This window comes from Ailuropoda melanoleuca, chromosome 5, assembly GCF_002007445.2.
Source record: "Ailuropoda melanoleuca isolate Jingjing chromosome 5, ASM200744v2, whole genome shotgun sequence".
Lineage (NCBI taxonomy): Eukaryota > Metazoa > Chordata > Mammalia > Carnivora > Ursidae > Ailuropoda > Ailuropoda melanoleuca.
The window spans coordinates 44,549,301-44,567,087 of NC_048222.1; the positions used below are offsets into that span (position 1 = coordinate 44,549,301).

A 17,787-nucleotide genomic window follows, 5' to 3' on the forward strand; every position below is an offset into this window, starting at 1 on the left:
CAAACCTGAGGATGACCAAGAAGACATACTTACAGTCAAGTCAGAATCAGTTAATGAGCGCTGGATCTGGTATCTGGTACACACTGGGTAAGCTCAGTCCCCAAACCTGAGCTTCACCTCTGCTGCGAGAGGCAAGGCCATGCTTCAGCTTCTCAGAGAAATAAGAGCTGTTGCACAACTTCTACGGGGCACCCAAACCTGAGCGAGTGCACATGTGAAATAGCATTCCATTCCACCCACGTGACTTGAGACTAGGTAATGGGCCGACGGAAGAAAGAAAAGCAGGCGACCCTGTGCAGGATGACGGGCAGAAAGATAGCAACTGTGGGTGGGGGTCTGTGTGCTTCCAACACGGCTGGCATTGAGAGCAATCTGACAGGGAGGAGGGTGTGGATATTTACTCCTGCTGAGCCAAACTTTGGGATTTTAAAGAACACCATCAGTAGAGGCTTAAGATTCTTGAGGGCACATATTCTAATAGTGCTGATAACCCGCTGTGTAGGTCTGTCTACTGATCTTCCATGGTCCTCTGGCAGGGGTCCCTGCTGTTTTTGTGCCTAGAAAGGCGTGGCAACTGGGATTTAGGCTTGGCCATGTCCTCATGGTTAAAAGAAAAAAAAAAAAAAAGCACTAAGAAGCCTAAAACTTAGAGCAAAATGCAGCTCTGAGGGCAGCCGTCTTTAACACTGAAGGAATTACATATTCATTCATTCTGCTCTATGATAGGATTCTTAACCATTCCTCAAAACAGGAAATCTCTTCAGTACATAGGATGGTGAGCTACAGGGAAAGGACCATTACCATTTTCCTATTAGTGAATTAAAAACAAGGCTCATTGTCCCTGGAGAACCCTGCCACCCGCTGCAAATTGAAAAACCAAGCACATTTCAGCCAGTCGAGTGGCAATTGGTTCATTCCTGTTCCTCGGGCACTGCTGCGGGTCCCCAGGGAGCTCACAGAGACAAGGCCTTCATCTCCCCACCTCACAATCACCCTGCACCCCCCTGACGTTCCCGCACGGGCCTGTCTTTCAGGCCATCACAACAGCTCGTTTGCCGCTGGGAATGCAAAGAGGGTTTGACACCATGAGGAGAGTCTGAAAAGAAGAGGAGATCTTAGCAGAGATGCTTTATACAGAGACAGGTCAGGACTCAGAGCACAGGAAGAGGGACAAAAGAAAGGTTCCCAGGAATTTCTATAGAACAGTTTCCTTCTTTTTTTTCCCTCCCTTGGTCCATCTAAATATAGTCCATTTCCTAACCATCAGAAAATGGCCAAATTGACTGAAGTCATTTAATGATAGAGCGGCCACCAATGACGTCACTGCTTTCCACCGCTGCTTTCAGCCCTGCCTTCCCCAATTCTCACACAAGCAGCATAAATGGACCGAGGTAATTCTTCCTGGGTTAGTGTGGATTTGAACAGCACACTGGGGTGAGAGTAGGGCTGAGATTACAAAGAGTAGGGGCTCTGGGATCTGGGTTTGAATTCGCACCTGCCACTTAGTTCCTGGCTGGGTCGCCTTGGGAAAGTTACTTAACCTGCCAGCACCTATTGTCCTAAGTGTACAATGGGGGTGACAAGCACAGGGTGGTTGTGCGAACTGGATGAGTAACAAACACCAGACACTTGGAACAGGTTTTGTACAAGCCAAAAAGTTAAAAATGTAAGCTTTACTCATTTAGAATACTATGAACTATGACGGTAATTAAGGTGAGCTGCCACCAGGATCCCAGGGGCACCTGCTCACCGGCTTTATTTCCAACCTATCTTATTATTGTCTTCAAATAGGCAGGCTTTACATTTTTAAGGCTCTGTTGAAACGGTAAGAAACTGCTGACAGGGCTAACTGGACTGTGCTCTCACCCCCCAGCTTCCAACTGCTGCTGGGCTGCGAGTTCTCCCCTTTGCTTCTGCCTGGCCCAGCCTGTGGACTGATTTCTCCACATGATTAAAGTGGTTCTGCAGAGTGCGAGGAGAACAATGTGTGTAGTACCCTGTCCTCTAGAGAGGACAGAAGAAGTCCCATTACTCCAGGGCTGACCTGGTAAAAAAGCAGGTCGCCCTACCTCAATAAATGTGATAATCCTTAAATAAGCATGAACCCTTCTCCTCTCTGGTGGCCTGCCTTCCATGACAGACTCTTTTGGAGGCTTGGAAGGGGGTTCTGGGCTCCTTGCCTGTGGCCTGCTGTCCCAGCTGCCAGCTGCTGCTTGGTCCCCACTTGGGGGCAGACTGGATTTGTGGCTTTATCACCCACCCACAAATACTCCAGGTCTGCTGCTGCAACTCCTTCCTCATAAGGGTACCCTGCCTCCACCCCTCCCTCAACCAGTCCACGGCCTATAACACAAAGATGAACTTGGTATAAACATGGAATGTTCTATTTAAAATTCCTGATGCTCCATTTCAAACATTCAAACAGCTATAAACAGAACAGAGATCATAGGACAGATGAAATTGATTTTTTTAAGGTGATTACCCTCAATTTCCCATTCCCTTCTCCCCTCCACCTTCTCTCTAGATTCAGGTACATCTAGCAACAATGGCAGACCCCCTACCAGCAGTTCCCTGTAGCAAATGAGCTCCAAATCACCCCACAGCAGCAGACCGTTTGAGTCAACATAGGGTGTCTGCTACCCAAACACTGTACCAAGAGACGCCTCACAGCCAACCTCTTCCACATTTCTGCCCCTAAGCTTCTCACGTACAGAATCTGGTGACTGCCTCCCATCCCCTGGCCCCAGCTGAGAAGGTCAGTGGAGACCAAGGCTGCTGGTTTTTCATGATAATTATCTCCATTAGAAAAGGACTCCTCCTCACTGACTTCAATCAGGAGGCTTCAGGAGACTCAAGTCTTAGGAGAGCAGAGCTTAAATCCTGCACACTTCCTTGCCCTCTGCAATAGGTGATGCAGGGATCACTAAGACCTCAGTTCTGTAACCTACCTTGATGGTCTTCACCAGGTTGGCGGTGCTGTTGGCGACTTCCTTGGCTGACTGGACAAAGTGCCTCTTGGCCACTGGGTTGGCTGTCTTGGACGAGGCGATGCGGCAGGCGTTGCACAGGGCCGAGGTGTGCTTGGCGACAATTGTGGCCGCTGACAGGACCTACAAAGCATGGAGCTGGGCTGGGGCGTGGCATCCTCAGTGCAGCGGGGTCCAGGTCAGAGGAGCCCACCCTGGTCCCGAGCCCTGGATTCCTCTTCAGCTCACCTATCTAGGGCCCATGTAATTATACCACGCATGTCTAGCTCTGCCACCCCAAAGCCACACCAGGAAAGCAGGGGGCAAGAACGGCTAAGCAAGGGAGAATAAACAAAAGGAAAGGAGGTGCTCCTGGAGTAGTGGGGCAGAGCTGGGCTCCAGAGAGTCTGAAAGGAGGGGCAGTGAGCTCTGCTTCAGGACTCCCTGCCAGGAGGCATTCAGTCCACGGTCTAGACCAGAGTACAGTGTGAACGACATAGGAAATTTTAAATTTGCTCATAGCCACATTAAAGTAGAGAAACAAGATAAATTAATTTCAATAACTTACTTTATTTAACTTGATATATCCAAAATATTTCATTGCACCAGGTAATATCACCTGGAGTCCAGGTCTAGATGAGGAAAAGAAACCTCAAGGTGCAACAGCTCCTTCCCCATCCATAGGCAGTCTGTGGGCTCCTGAGTAAGGGGTCTGGGTCAGCCATCTCCCGGGCCCCACCCCCAATCGCTCTCTTGAATCCCCCCCAATCCACTTTGCTGAGGCTGGTAACATCCCCTTGTCCTTAACTGGACAGGTTGGAACGTCAGGTGCTCTGATGTCTTCCACATCATCTCTCAGGCTTGTAGGTAGGTCAGATGGTCCCTGTATTGCTTCCTTAACTTGGGTCCTCCTCCTGCCGGAAGAATGCCGGGCTCGGGGTGCACGGTGGACGTGGCACTCACAGGCTGCCTCTGGTAGCCCTATGGGCTGGTTCCTGTCCCTTTTAGCACACGCTGCTTGAGTAAGTCACTAGGACTTCATGCCACGTGGATACGGAGCGTCACACATACTGTCTAGTCCTGAAATGCCTCTGTGGGTCCTTTCGGCACTTCGGATTCTGACCAGACTCTGATGCCTGGCTCAGTGCCACCATCTCTGTGAAGTGAAGCTTGACAGCCCTGCACAGAGCTCATCACCTGTTCCTCTGTACATTCCGGGTGCTGTCGTCATACCCTGTCCACCCCACCTTCCAAGCTCTAGCCAACAGAGGAAGAGCCAGGGCATAGAGGGGATCAGGTCTAACTTGTGTTGACCCTTAGTGCTGAGCACAGCACAAGCCCTCCACCTACTGATTCTGACCTGAATGACATCATAGACTCCTGATGAACCTCCCGGTGGTGACTTCACCCTACTGCCTACCAGCACCTCGTTTCAAAGCACTGACATGTTGCCATGCTCACCACATTGTGCATCATCCCCCCCAAGTTGTTATCCACAGGGCTGTACTTAGCCGGCTTCGCAAGCTTGGAAAGAAGAGTTTTCTTCCCCAATTCCTCGCAGTCTCCCACAACCCACCGACAAGAGTTTAAGGACTCACAGACCTCACACCCTCACCCCGTGGTTACCTGTGATGGGCTGCTGCCGGGGTCCACCAAGTTCTGGCAGGCCATCTGGATAGCCTGGTTAGCCCGGGCAAACTGGATGGGGTCCACAAGGCCCTGGTGGCCCGCCTGGCTATTTGGATCAGAGATGCCCACCAGGTATGCAGCCTGGAAAGGGAGGAAGAAAGTGTCGCTCAGACTCCCCGTGCTCCCAGATGAGCCTGTCGGGGATGACGGCCTGGCAGTGCGCAGGCCGCATTCTCAGGGGCTCCCTGGTGCACGTTGGTCAGGGTAATCTTGCCAGGAAGGGTTTAAGGACCTATGGGCTGGCGGCAGAGTCTCCTGCAGGCTTCTAGGAACAAAGGGTCCCTGTTCTGAAGAGGTTTTCCTATGGGGCGTGAACAAGGATGAATGCAGGCCTGTGTGCACTGGCAGCTATCTTAGGACCATGAGGGTACCCAGTCTCAGTGTGAGGCTGATTCTTTGGCTGGCAGATGGGAGAGGCAGAAAAAAAGTGTGTGGAGACCAATGGCACAGAGCCACTGGGTTGGTCAACCCTGAAGCCTGCCAAGCATGAAAGTTTCTCATCTCATAGCCAACTACGTCCTTATTGTGCAGGCCAGGATATCAAGGAGTAAGGAGAATGAATAAGAGGGCTCGGCGGGGGGGGGGGCACTGTTTGGTTTCTAAGAAGACAAGAGACTCTAAGGGAAGGTCTTCTCTTTAAACCCTTTGGATAGTCAAATCGCAGGGAGAAAATGAAACTGTGAATGGGAATTTTAATCTTAAGTCATTTCCCATGAGATTTGAGAGGCAGGATAAGGACAATTGCATCCCCCAAACTAGGGATGTTTTCCTTTGGTTCAGTAAAATTTTCCAGCCTCAAGGTAACTGCCAAATGATAAATCCTTCAAGGTAAAATGCTGATAATTTTTGAAGCTTCAGTCACATGAGCCCAAAAATTATTACAGATGCACAGGACAGTAGAACCAAATCAAGGAACATGCCCGATCATGTCTCTGCAGGATGGTATCTAATTTTTTTCTCCCTCTGATCCTAAAAAGAGCATGACTAAGATTTTTGCAATTTTAAATCCTCCGAAAGAATGTACATTATGTAACACTCATTTTTTTCCCCCTCAAAACAACTCCTCTTTAAAATTGGTCTTAAAAGAAAAAAAAGCCCAAATCTGGCCTCTGAACACTTATGCTGGGTCTGCAGTGTTCAGAGCCTCACTGTCCTCACCAGGCTGCCATGCTTCTGGGGGGTAACTGGCTGGTGCTGTGTCGAAATGCCCCAGCCAGCACAGGAACCTCCACCTTTCCCATGGTTTCCGTGATGGTGGTTGGGGAAGGAGCTGCCGTTGGAGCTTCCCCATGCCTCCCACAGGGATGTGGTACTCCTGGTGTCCTCACTTGAGCACAGGACAGAGGCACAGGGCACAGGCCTTAAGGCTGGAAGGCCTGCATCAGGGGGCCTGGGGGCCAGTCCCTTACCTGGGCTGCCGCCTCTGTCAGCCCGCAAAGGGCCTTGGATGCAATCCCCACACACTCCCCAAAGGCAGGGAGGTCCCCGGTCTTGGCGTTCTGTGAAATCCCTGCCATCGACTCGCCCAGAACCTGCGAAACAACCAACCAGTGACATTCACGAACCAGCATTTCTTCCAACCATGGGGAGAAGGGTGCTACGCTTCCAACTGTAACATTCAAGGCCACTTAATTTATACTATTTGCCATTATTTTTCTTCATTTGCATTAAGAGGAGGTTTAAGAGAATTACATCATTTCTGTTCCACAGAGAGAAATGAATAATGAAACTATGAACCTTTCATCTAAAAATTACCTATACTTTGAGGCACCTGGTGGCTCAGTCAGCTAAGTGTCCGACTCCTGATTTCAACTCAGGTCATGATCTCAAGGTCGTGAGATTGAGCCCCATACCCGGTGACTCTGAGCTTAGCATGGAGTCTGCTTGGGATGCTCCCCCTCCTCTCTGCTTTGTCCCCTTTAGCCCCTCTCCCCCGCCCCGCCCTGCTTGCTCTCTCTTCAAAAAAGAAAAACGTTATCTAGATCTCAAAGGGGTACAGTTAATTTATACAGACCCATAAAGTAAAATCGACACAGGGCATCCCACAGGTGAATGGTCTCAAGTGAGACCTGTCATTTCCCAGAAAAATCAGATGCATACACTGAACTGCAGGTAGTCAGACCTCAGAAAGCAGAAGACATACCCTCGCTGATATTATTTAATTAGTTGTTGATTGTAAAATTTAAATATGTTTTTGTTAAAAAGTGTGTGTGTATATATATAGATAAGTGATCTGAACACCAAGACTATTTCCTAAATTTTTAAGTATTTCCCTTTATTTTGAGAATCACTGATGTCTTTTTTCTCCAGAGGTCTTAAAATAACAGCTAAAAAGGATTTTAATATTTAGAATCCAACCCAGAGAGGTCAAGCACCCCATGTAAGCTCATACAGAAGGTCACATGGGCAGAGGCAGGACACCTGCCTCATAGCTGGTGTTTTGTCTTCTATGGGCCTCATGATGCCCCAAGAGGGCAGGTCCTACTCCTACTTCCCAGGGTCACAGATGGTGGAATGGAAGATGTTGAACATAACCCTTCAGAAAGGCGATGGCATTGCCACTGCAGAATTCTTCATTAATAAGCCATCTTGGAAAGGGGAAAAATTCCCTAAAATTGCTGAGATATATAACATAGTCCAGTGTACATGAAGACGTGCAAAGCAGAGAAGTTAGACGGTATTTGTATGCACAGTATTATCCTTTCTATTGCCTTGCGTCCCTCTTTAAGAAGGAAGAGTTTCTTTGGATCCAAGTGTGTAAGACACATGCACCCTTCCCTTAGGCAATCCAGAATTCCATAAAGGGTGCTGGACGGAGTCTAGTCTTAGCCCAATGCAAGGCACCCCCACCCCCCGACATCACCAACACAGCTGTGTCCCCAAAGCTAACGTCAGAGTGACGTAGACAAACGCGCTTATGCTCCAAGTACGAACTTGGTATTGGCGACTGCTGTATACCACTCTTCTCACTAACACTTCATGTTAACCCAGTTATGAAGCATTCTCAACAACTTTGGTATTGTCATCATTGGTTAGTGCTTCCGACTTTTTAAAAAATCATTATTGCTCCACTAAGAAATCTTTTAGCCTCCCCACCCCCAATTGCTACCCACATCAAAGTAATAAGAAGAAATAAGATTCTGTTGAGTTAGGGTAAGATATGGCAGGGGGTGGGGACAGAAACCATTGCAATATTTAGATATTCTTACTCCTCCCACCTCCCAAAAGAACGTCCAGTTTTTCAATTCACTTGAGAATGATGCCATTAATGGATGGCCAGAAGAACACACAAGAGGGTCTCATAAAAGCCAAGGTCACTGATGGGCTTTCCCGGACAACTCAGCCCCAAGTGAAAGAAATCCATGATTTGATTCACAGTAAGACCCATCTACGATATGGTATATGCACTGTATCTCTCAGTGTTACTTCTGGACGGCATCGGCAGGAACCAAGGGACCTGTCAGAAACGCACAATCCCAGCCCCACCTCGGAGCTACTGCATCAGAAACTCAGGGATAAGGTAAAGCAATCTGTGTCTGACAAGACCCCTAAGTGATTCTGACGCACAGTCAAGTTGGAGGAGCACCTGCGTAAAGGGCTCCACGGTCAGGCTTTGTAATACCTGCAGCCACACAGAGTGGCCACAAGCAGACGCACCCAGAGCACATCTGGATTTTTTCCCCATAATGAGGAGGAATGTTAACAGCACAGACAAGCTTACCTTGGAGTTTTCCATCACACTCTCAATGCAGTCAAAGTAAGAGAGGTCACTCACAGGTTCATTAGGATTGTCCAACATCCCCTTGACAGTCTACCGGAAGAAAATACCACTTAAAAAGCAAGCAAGTGTTAGAGAGCAAGAGAAATTTCAACGTAAAATACCAGCTATCGACTTCGCCTCTGCATATAGATTCTGGTCATGATCACTCATTTATCCACATTCTTGGGAGGAACTGAGATGGTTTTATCCGTGACTTCAGATTTCCTGCTAGCAACACAACACTGATGGCAGGCAGGAGGAGGTCTTAGGTGAGCTTTGACAGAGAGGAGAGTCTCCTGTTCACAAATTTGAAGGAGAAGCATGGTATCCACAAGGGAGAGATTTTTTCCCTTAAGAAAATCTGAAAGCTAATTTAGGGCAATGGCCAATTAGCACAATTTCTTGGTAACTCTAAAGAGTTTACATTTCAAGGACACAGTAACTCATTTCTACTTGATGAGGAGAACCTTCAGTTTTCAATTCTGGAACCTTTTAATGCATAGGCATGAAAGAAGATAAGTCCCCAAAACTGCTCCCTGGTACAGTTCATTTGTTTTTATTTCAAAAAATATAGAAAATATTCACTCCTGTTTAGATATCCATCAAGGTGCAGGGCATGGGGCTTGCTCCTTTGTCTCCAATCCACTGAAAATCATCACTACCTCGCATGTTGTCATAATCTCTGACAGTTATATATGACGCAATTTTCCAGGGGATGCAAGTCTGGGATAGAACCATCCAATCTTCTCCCCAGTGAGTGAGAGTATACATTAGGACCCAGCAGGCTTTGGGGGCACGGCCAACAAAAAAGACACAGTCATTTGAGTTACCAAGGATTGGGGGAGGTCACGGTGGAAACTGCTGAGCTACTAAGATCTCAGAAAAGAGGGCAGCGTAAAGGAGTTCATTTCATTGAAGAACCTCTCCCACTCTTCACACAATCAAAACTGTTTTAGTAAGAGCAGTCCTGAAAGAGTCATAATTTTGGCAACCAAGGATACCATTAAAGGACAGAGTGTTTGTATCTGGGCTTACAGATCTGATTTAGACCAAAAGCCCACATATGTCGTGTTTGCACATGTGAACAGAGTGGGATAGGACAGTAATTAACCCAACAGAGGAAACAAGTTCCACTGTTTTCAGAATGCTCTAGTCCTCAGGTAACAAGCCTCTTCTCACCTCCAGCTGTGCTCACTGGCCAACTGCCACTAGCAGACTGGGCCTCAATCAAACCCTTCAGAAGCTGCAATCAGACCCCCTCCGGCATGGTGGGTATTTCCGTGCTAATCATCCAGAAAAGTACATTGGGTACAACCACCCATATCTACCGAGATATCTATTTGGCTGTTTCAATATAACCTGCACTAGTTAGGACTGCTTTACATACAAGTGGGCACACTGATTTTCTGTTTACCCGTGTACATACTAAGGGCACAGATGAATTTTCCATTATAAATAAGCCCTAAGTATGAATATAAGTTGTGAAGCACCCACACAGTGTTCTGGGCCACTAGGGGTCTCACAGTCACCTTGACTGGGTAGTAAATGTTATTCCTGGGTTTCCACTCATGTGCCCCCTACAGTGACTAAAATAAAATGTATGGGAAAATCATTTTTACTCAAAAAGAACATCTACCCCGGCTTCTCCCAACTGTGCCAGCATAATGGCACATGATGGCACTCCAAAATTTTTTAGGTAGTAATTGCTCATCTTCAGTCTACACCCAGGCCTCTTCCTATTTGAAATAGGGTCCTTTAACAAAATCACTCTCATCCTAGTGAAAAAGGGAAAGTGGAGAGGATGATCCCACCAAATTTAATTATTCCTTCCCACCACTTGGATTGAAACTTTGGCCTCAGTAGTCTTCCAGGAAGGACATAAGGCAGGAACAGAGGAGAAGAAACTGACCCCTTCTGGAAAGGACAGACAGTCACACCCTCTTAAATCCCCAGCGGCCTTTCTAGGGATGTACCTCGAGCTCCCGCAGGGCATTATCACATTCTTTCTGGCCAGGAGCTTGCTGGGTACACAGAGTGATAAGCTGATTGATGCTCTCGGTCACAGCTCTATAACAGAACCAGATAAAGGGTTTTTGTTTCATTTTGTAAAGATCAACAGTAATTTTCGCAACAATGTTTTGTAGCTTCACCAGAAATACAAGGAATTCACTATAAAGGCTGCGGTCCCTGTGAGAGCTCTTCGCCAAGGCTCTGAACAACCAAAAATAAACCAGGACCAGGAAAGACAGAATGAGTGTCCCCACTCTGCCTGTGATTACTCATTTGATTTCCCTTTAAAGGGTACCAATGGTTCTTTGAGGAAAGTAGGACTTTTAATACATTCATAGGAAAGAATTCACAACAAAATTGCAAATAGCAAAGAGATCATATTAACACTGTTTTTAAATATCCTTCATTAGCAGCCCATAAGGAATAAGAGGATCTGAGGTTATTTTGGATAGCCTTTGTATAGTTTGGAGTGTTTTATATATTTTAAAACATAGCAGGCATACATATAGCAAACTGTGTTCAGGATTTAAAAATCTCATCTTTCTATGAAATCCTACATGATTCGCTAGTTCCTAGAAGCTATTCCCAAATTATTCTTTAAAACAGCTCTTTTCTTTAACATTAGCAGGAATTAGAGAGTCATGATTTTACAGGTGTTCCTATTCTTCCTAGAACTTGAGAAGGGGCGCCTGGGTGGCTCAGACGTTAAGCGTCTGCCTTCAGCTCAGGGCGTGATCCCAGGGTCCTGGGACAGAGCCCCGCATCAGGCTCCCTGCTCCACTGGGAGCCTGCTTCTTCCTCTCCCACTCCCCCTGCTTGTGTTCCCTCTCTCGCTGGCTGGCTCTCTCTCTGTCAGATAAATAAATGAAATCTTAAAAAAAAAAAAAAGAAGAAAAAAAAAGAAAAAAAAAAAAAAAAACTTGAGAAGCAGCTCAGAGTTTTTTCTGTATCGGCAAGGATTCCACTTCTCCCAAACAGCCTCTGCTTAACTCCTGCTTAGGTGAGACCATGGTTCATTTAGAAAGTCATGGTCCATTTTGAGTTAATTTTTTTATAAGGTGTGAAATATGGGTCCAGGTTCTTTTTCTGCGGGTGGCTTATGTTAGTCTAATTATTCCAGCACCCTTCATTTAAAGGCTATTCTTTTGACACTGCATTGCTTTTATAACTTTGTTGACAATCCCTGGGCCATACTTACGGGTCTACTTCTGGACCCTGTTCCATGACCTATGTATCTAATCCTTTGCCAATACCACACTTTTTATATTAAGTCTTAAAATTGAATACCCTTGTGTTTTAGAAGTGGGAAAACAAAAACCGAGATGGGAGAGAATTCCCTAAAGGGATGCTACACGTAAGGGGCAAAAACAACACTCGAATCCATGACCATCTGACTCCAAAGCCAGATCCACAGCCATTTTTCTGTACGGTCATAACTGGTCTACACTCTGGCAGGGCCCTAAATTCTATTCATACTTACTAACCACTGCAGCTAACCCGCAACTTAAAATAAAACAAACAAAAACAAAATAGAGCACACTTGCTGTTAATCATTAGCGCTGCCTAATATAAAAGATGTCTCATTTTATTAAATTGGCTTTGCAGCTTCCCACAGAATATCATATTAGATGGAAAATGATGTTGCCAATGCACAAAGGCAATCAGCTTAATTATTTGATGAGGAGATACTGCTTTGAATTTTAAATTTAGCTAGGGCGGATGGGAAGAAGAAAAAACATTCCTGAACTCACGAAAGAATTCCAAAATAGTTTTTGTAAGATTGACTCTAGTGATTCATTTATTTGGGGCAAAGTGCTTACTGAAGGTGTCATACAGAAGCACTGGGTTCTCTGTGGTGGAAAGAACAGTAACAACCGAGAGAGCAGGACAATCTCTCACTCTGTGATCCTGGAGGGTGTGGTCCATGATGTAATCTCCAAACGGGTCCCTCAGAGAGTCCAGGGCCATGTTCCGTGCGGTAGGCTTCAAGACACACTTCTAAGTGGACAGGCTGGCATGTGTGAACGTAACAAAGGGTGCAGAATGCCCTCAACAGTGATGACATGATCAGGTGGAGGATATTTCCACGTATCACACAAGCGTTCCATTTAGCTTCTTTCAATGTTTCCTGTTCATCTGCATTTATTTTAAGCCTTGTGTTTATATAAAGATTTTTCCATTAAAAACCTGTTTACAATTGGGGAATCCAAAGACTATATAGCTGCTTATTGTCCTCGTCTTTTATCGATTTTTTAGATGTGAAAATTTTTCAAAAAAAAACTTGGGGTAAAAAAAGCCCCAAGAGACCAGTGGTCTGTGGTTGGATAATCCCTAAAAGTGCCAGCACAGCACGGCTGTCTGAATGAGTCACTTGGGTAATACTGATCCATGATTAGGGAGCATGATTTAGGTATAATTTATCCTCATAACTCATTTTAGAATCTGGAGTAGATAGCCCAATAATAAAATAAGTGGCCCAGAGGCAAAGGGTTATGTAGATTTGACAATGAAAAATAGTATTTTTATGCTTCAAACTATAGCAGTTAGTTGTAAGATCAAAGGATTAGAAAGCAACCCAAATACGCAATAACAGAGGATTGACTAAATAAATGTATAGTCTACAATGGAATTCTGGGTGCCCACTGAAAGTTATAATGCATAGCATATTCCTAACATATAAGAGTATTCATGATTCACAATTAACAAAATTTACAAAACAGTATAAACAGGAGCCCACAGCTATAAAATTCAACATATACATACTCAGAAAAAATGACAGAATGACATACCAAAAAGGTAGATTTATAATACTTTTAAAGTAATTTTATTATTTTTAAATAAAAAAATTTCAGTAAATCCAATAAAAAATTATGATTTAGCCAACTTACATTGTCATAAAGAGAGGGCCAAAAATAGCAGCATCCTCCCTCTGTTCTATATGAATCCAAATATGTCTGAACTGCAGTTTTAAAATATTTTCCCACTATTTTAAAAAAATGATTAAAGCTGCACAAGTTTATTTTTTTTAAATACAAAAAAGTTAAACAACCATAATTCCCTCAACTAGAAGTAGTGTTTTCTTGTGTCTCATTCTTCATCTAGGCATATCCAGCCACTTTCAGTTTAAAAAAAAAAATGGAATCTATAACCTTAGCAAAAAAAAAAAAAAAGGCTTTCTAAGCTACACATTGTTTAGTGTTCAGAGATACTGACTGAATTGATTGGACTAGTTTGGGAGCTCCGGAGGGAAATTCTCAATAGATATGGAGATGCACCAGGGGTGAGAAAAGAAAATCAACCAATTTGTGCTTCTGATGATCTGTTAAGCCCAAATCATCTGATAAGGAGCTTGGCGGGGAAAACACCAACATCAGACATTTCCCTTCCTCAAGGGAGAGTGTCCTTCGGCAGGCAAAAACTACCCCAAATTCCACCCGTGTGTATTCCCTGGGTCCTGCTCTGTACAAGGTATGGCAATTCAAAAATAATATAGTTTGTCTCTCTAGGAAAGCAAGGTGATTGCAATCCGGTTGGAGAAGCAGGATAATGAACAGGTAAGACACACAGAAGGTAAGCCAAAGGCAGCAGTGAAGGCAGGAGCACGTCAGACAGACTCCGAACCTCCGAGAGGCCAGACATGCTCTAGGCTCACAGGGAGCGCAAACAGAGGGCACGCATTCTGCATGGAAGGGAGAGCTCGATGTGGACTGCAACAGTCAGAGAAGTCAGTGAGATCCTGATTTGGATAAAGGGAAGAGAACATTCTAGAGGAGACCAACAGACAGCGTGGTTTATATTTTTCTGTGCCACAGTGTGGAAGATCTGCTTGCTGGCTTATCCTTTTTCACCATCTCTGGAGATAGGAGGAAGCCTGCCTGGCAGGAACCTCACAACAAAGGGCAGCCCAGGAAGAGAAATCGCCTGCTAAGTTCTAGGGAAGCTTCAGGGGACAGGAAAGCAGCAGAAAAACCAGCTGGGTCCCAACGCTGGCAGCAACAGGCATGGGTGTGAAGTCTTCTCAGCCAGGGAGTCCTGGCCAGCATGACTGTGGTGTGAGCGGTGGCACAGGGCAGGTGCCCAGAGGTAGGACGCTCCTTCCTTTTTCCAACTGCAATCTGGTTTTCCATTTCTTTGACTAAGTTCAGGGAGCATCAGACCAGCCCCTGGCCAGGGAAAAAGCTGATGAATGGTTGACAAAGGGTCTTCAGCTCTACTCAACTCCTCCGAATAGAGTCAGAGCTCACCACTTACACAGGAAGAAGACAAACAAGCTGGGTGCTAAAGAGCAAATGACTTTGCCCCACTAAGCATCAGAAACTAAAGGACTGGGCTCCTCGTGTATACCTGGACACTGATGCAGAATGAAGAGCAGAGGGAAAGAGCACACCCAGCTGCTTTTCCAGAGATCAATCTTTTTTTCCCAAAGCAGGAAGAATCAAGGAGACCATCAAGAACAAAGGATTCAAGCCTGTGGACACAGGAGCAGGGGAGGGCTGTCCTGGTCCAGGTCTAGATCCTCACAGTGGCATCCTTGGGGCCTTTGAGGACAACTACATGAAACAGAGGCAGGGCTGGGCTGTCTCAGGAACAGGGAGGGTGGTGGGACTGAAGATGAGGACAGCAGTAGTCAGATTCCAGCTACTCAACTCCAAGGGCACTCGTGCAGGGCTGTGGCAATGTCCAGACTGAATGAGGCGAGCATGCTGTGTGTGTACACGCCCCTTGCCCTAACTCTCTTGTGGCCATTCCTGTCTTATCACAGTGTGTGCCTGCCCAGCACCCAGGACTGGACCCAGCCCATTTCAGGCACGTGATAACAATCTGTTGAATAAATGAATGCACCCCAGCTGTGCAAAGCTTCACCTCCCAAGAACAGCTTGCCCGACTCACCTGACCCGGCCAGAGCTTCCATTGGGAAACCACCTCAAGGAGCAGAGCATCCCAACATGTGCCAAGAAGCCAAGGAGAACGTGCCAGCATCTTCTGGCAACAGTTCCAACCTGAGACAATCATTTCCTCTGATGATTTTTAAGCATGTATTTGGCTATGAAACCATCAGGCTGGAGCTCCCTGTCAACTGCCAAAAGCCAGGACAGGCAAAGAGAGCCTCATCATCTCGTTTCCAGGCCCCTTCCTCAATGTCACCACCAGGGGGCCTTCAGACACCCACAGAGCCAGGACACCAGCCATAATCCTTCAGGGCCTGCGTTTCCTTCCTTACCTGGCTTGCAAAAGGCCAATTTACGCTCTCCCCTTCTTCCATGATTTAAGAGAGTGAACACTGCGTTCTAAGCTGGAAACTGTAATTTTGAAATGATGCAAAAAATTGAAGATAATGAAAAACATCTGAGTTCAGATACCTGGAAACATCGGCCCTTTGTAGGAAAAAGAAGAATCAAGAGAGGGTTTTATATGAGAAACAGCTGCTCAACAGAGAAGACATCATGCCTCCCTCCTCAGCCTCCACCCCTTGGAGGGCACTCACTCACTGGCACAGTCACAAAGCAGAAGATGGAGGCAGGGAGATGGGAGGGTATTTTTCCAATCTTCTAGTGGCTCTCACTATTGTTTGAAGCTGAAGCATATACACCTAGGAATAACTACAGAAACTCAAGGGTTTTTGAAGGACCTGCTCTAAAATGATCTAATTCTACCTCCCACCCCCTGCAAGCAATAAATAAACAAATAACTAAAGCACTGCAGACCAAGAGGGAACCAGAGACCAGTTTTAACCACAAGCACCAAGATATGTTATATACTGAGAGCTAACAAGAACTTAGAACTTGAGGATGATATAGTACCACCCCCATTTTGCAGATGGGAAAGTTGGGACAGGTTGAACAATCCAACCGCCGTAACCAAGTGTATCAAACATTAAAGCCTGGACTAGAATTCAGGTCCCCTGACTCTGAACTCAAAAAGACAGCCACTGAGCACCCAGAAGAGAGAAAGACATGAAAAAACAAATACACGCAAGCAAACAAGCAAAATCAAGTTAGAAAAAAAAAAAAATCGAAAAGTAGAATTCACGCTATGCTTTTTAAAAATCACTAATTTGCACATTTTGAGAAGGTTTCCAATTGCGCTCTATATCCTAATTGCCTGCACTTACTGCTGTTAGCTTTCCTATATACAAAGTGTTATCAAGCAATGGTAGGAAAACTTGCCCACAGCACTAGAGAAACATTACACACCCTGCGGCCTCTTGGTTTGGGAAAGTGAATGATTTTGCTAATACAAAATCGTCCCGGGCTGTCACTGCCGTTTCTCCTGGGACCAGCATTCTTTCTAGCTATTGAACTCAACTGGCACAGTGGCTCTGGAGCAGACGTCGTATCACCGCTTCCTCGGGTGAAAACAGTGGGAAAGGACACTGGCACCACCCCAAACTCAGATTCCTGTTTTAATATATTTCCCCAAACAGTTTACTCCCACCACTGCCCCATTCACCCTTAACTGGAGCCCTCCGCATGTGACAAACGGAGTATGTTTAAGTTCATCTCATTAGCCTTTATGACAGGCACACAGTAAGTGCTCAAGAAATGCTGAACAGCTCTTTGGGTGTTGTGGGGATTTTTTTTTTTTTTAATACTTTTTAGTATTTTCTGATTTTTTTTCAACGAGCACATACTACTTTCATCATCAGAAAGATATAACACTCCTTTAAAAACATCCATTTAAGCCATCATCTTTATAAATCAATAGGGGCCTTAAGTCTAAGCAAGCTGAAAGGCTGTAAGAGAAGACAGAAAACATCTTTAGTGGGGAAAGCACGTGAGGATGAGCCAGTTTAATCAAATGCCAGAGTCCCGACTCTGCCTCTGACAACATAAAAACAGCACCACATCTTTGCTGAGCCAGAGCAGCAGGACATCAGGCCTGTCTCTCAAACACTGGCATTATTTAACCACACATGAAAGCATGTTTTGTTCTTCTCTTACCTTGCAGCAGCTGCCAGGAGATTTTTTGCATTGGGGGCTCCTGGATCTACCGAGAGAGACTTGGCAGCTAACAACAGCTTGCTGGATGCCATAGAGATATTCTTGAGGTTTCCTATCACTTGGATCTGGTCTTCCTTTGTCTGCAAAGTTGAAAGGAGGCAGAGTAATTAGGGACTGTCCATTTCTTCCGGGCAGCATTCAGAGAGCTGGGAGAAGCATCTTGAAATGGAGGCAAGTTATCTACAGAGACTGCATTAAGCCCCATTAGTGGGCAGATCCCTAACTGGTAGAGACACTGCCCTGTGCCCAAACAGACCCACACCAAGATGCCCGCAACAGGACAGCGATCCATCCCCAAGTGGGTCAGCCAAGAGCTGTGCTATCTCACCAGTGCAAGCATTAAAAGTGGGGGAGGGAAGGA

The 17,787-nt window shown here is 45.8% G+C and overlaps 1 protein-coding gene across 13 annotated transcripts in view; it reads right to left on the reverse strand.

Annotated features, from left to right (window-relative positions):
* TLN2 (talin 2) overlaps nt 1-17,787 on the reverse strand; it is a 422,904-nt gene that overhangs the window by 84,144 nt on the left and 320,973 nt on the right. For all 13 annotated transcript variants that reach the window (XM_034660877.1, XM_034660886.1, XM_034660882.1 and 10 more), the window contains 6 exons: nt 17,367-17,506; nt 10,389-10,482; nt 8,377-8,466; nt 6,065-6,187; nt 4,593-4,736; nt 2,949-3,110 (listed from right to left, as the gene is read on the reverse strand). In XM_034660877.1, coding sequence (XP_034516768.1) covers nt 2,949-3,110; nt 4,593-4,736; nt 6,065-6,187; nt 8,377-8,466; nt 10,389-10,482; nt 17,367-17,506 — 753 coding nt within the window. The remainder of the gene's footprint in view (nt 1-2,948; nt 3,111-4,592; nt 4,737-6,064; nt 6,188-8,376; nt 8,467-10,388; nt 10,483-17,366; nt 17,507-17,787) is intronic.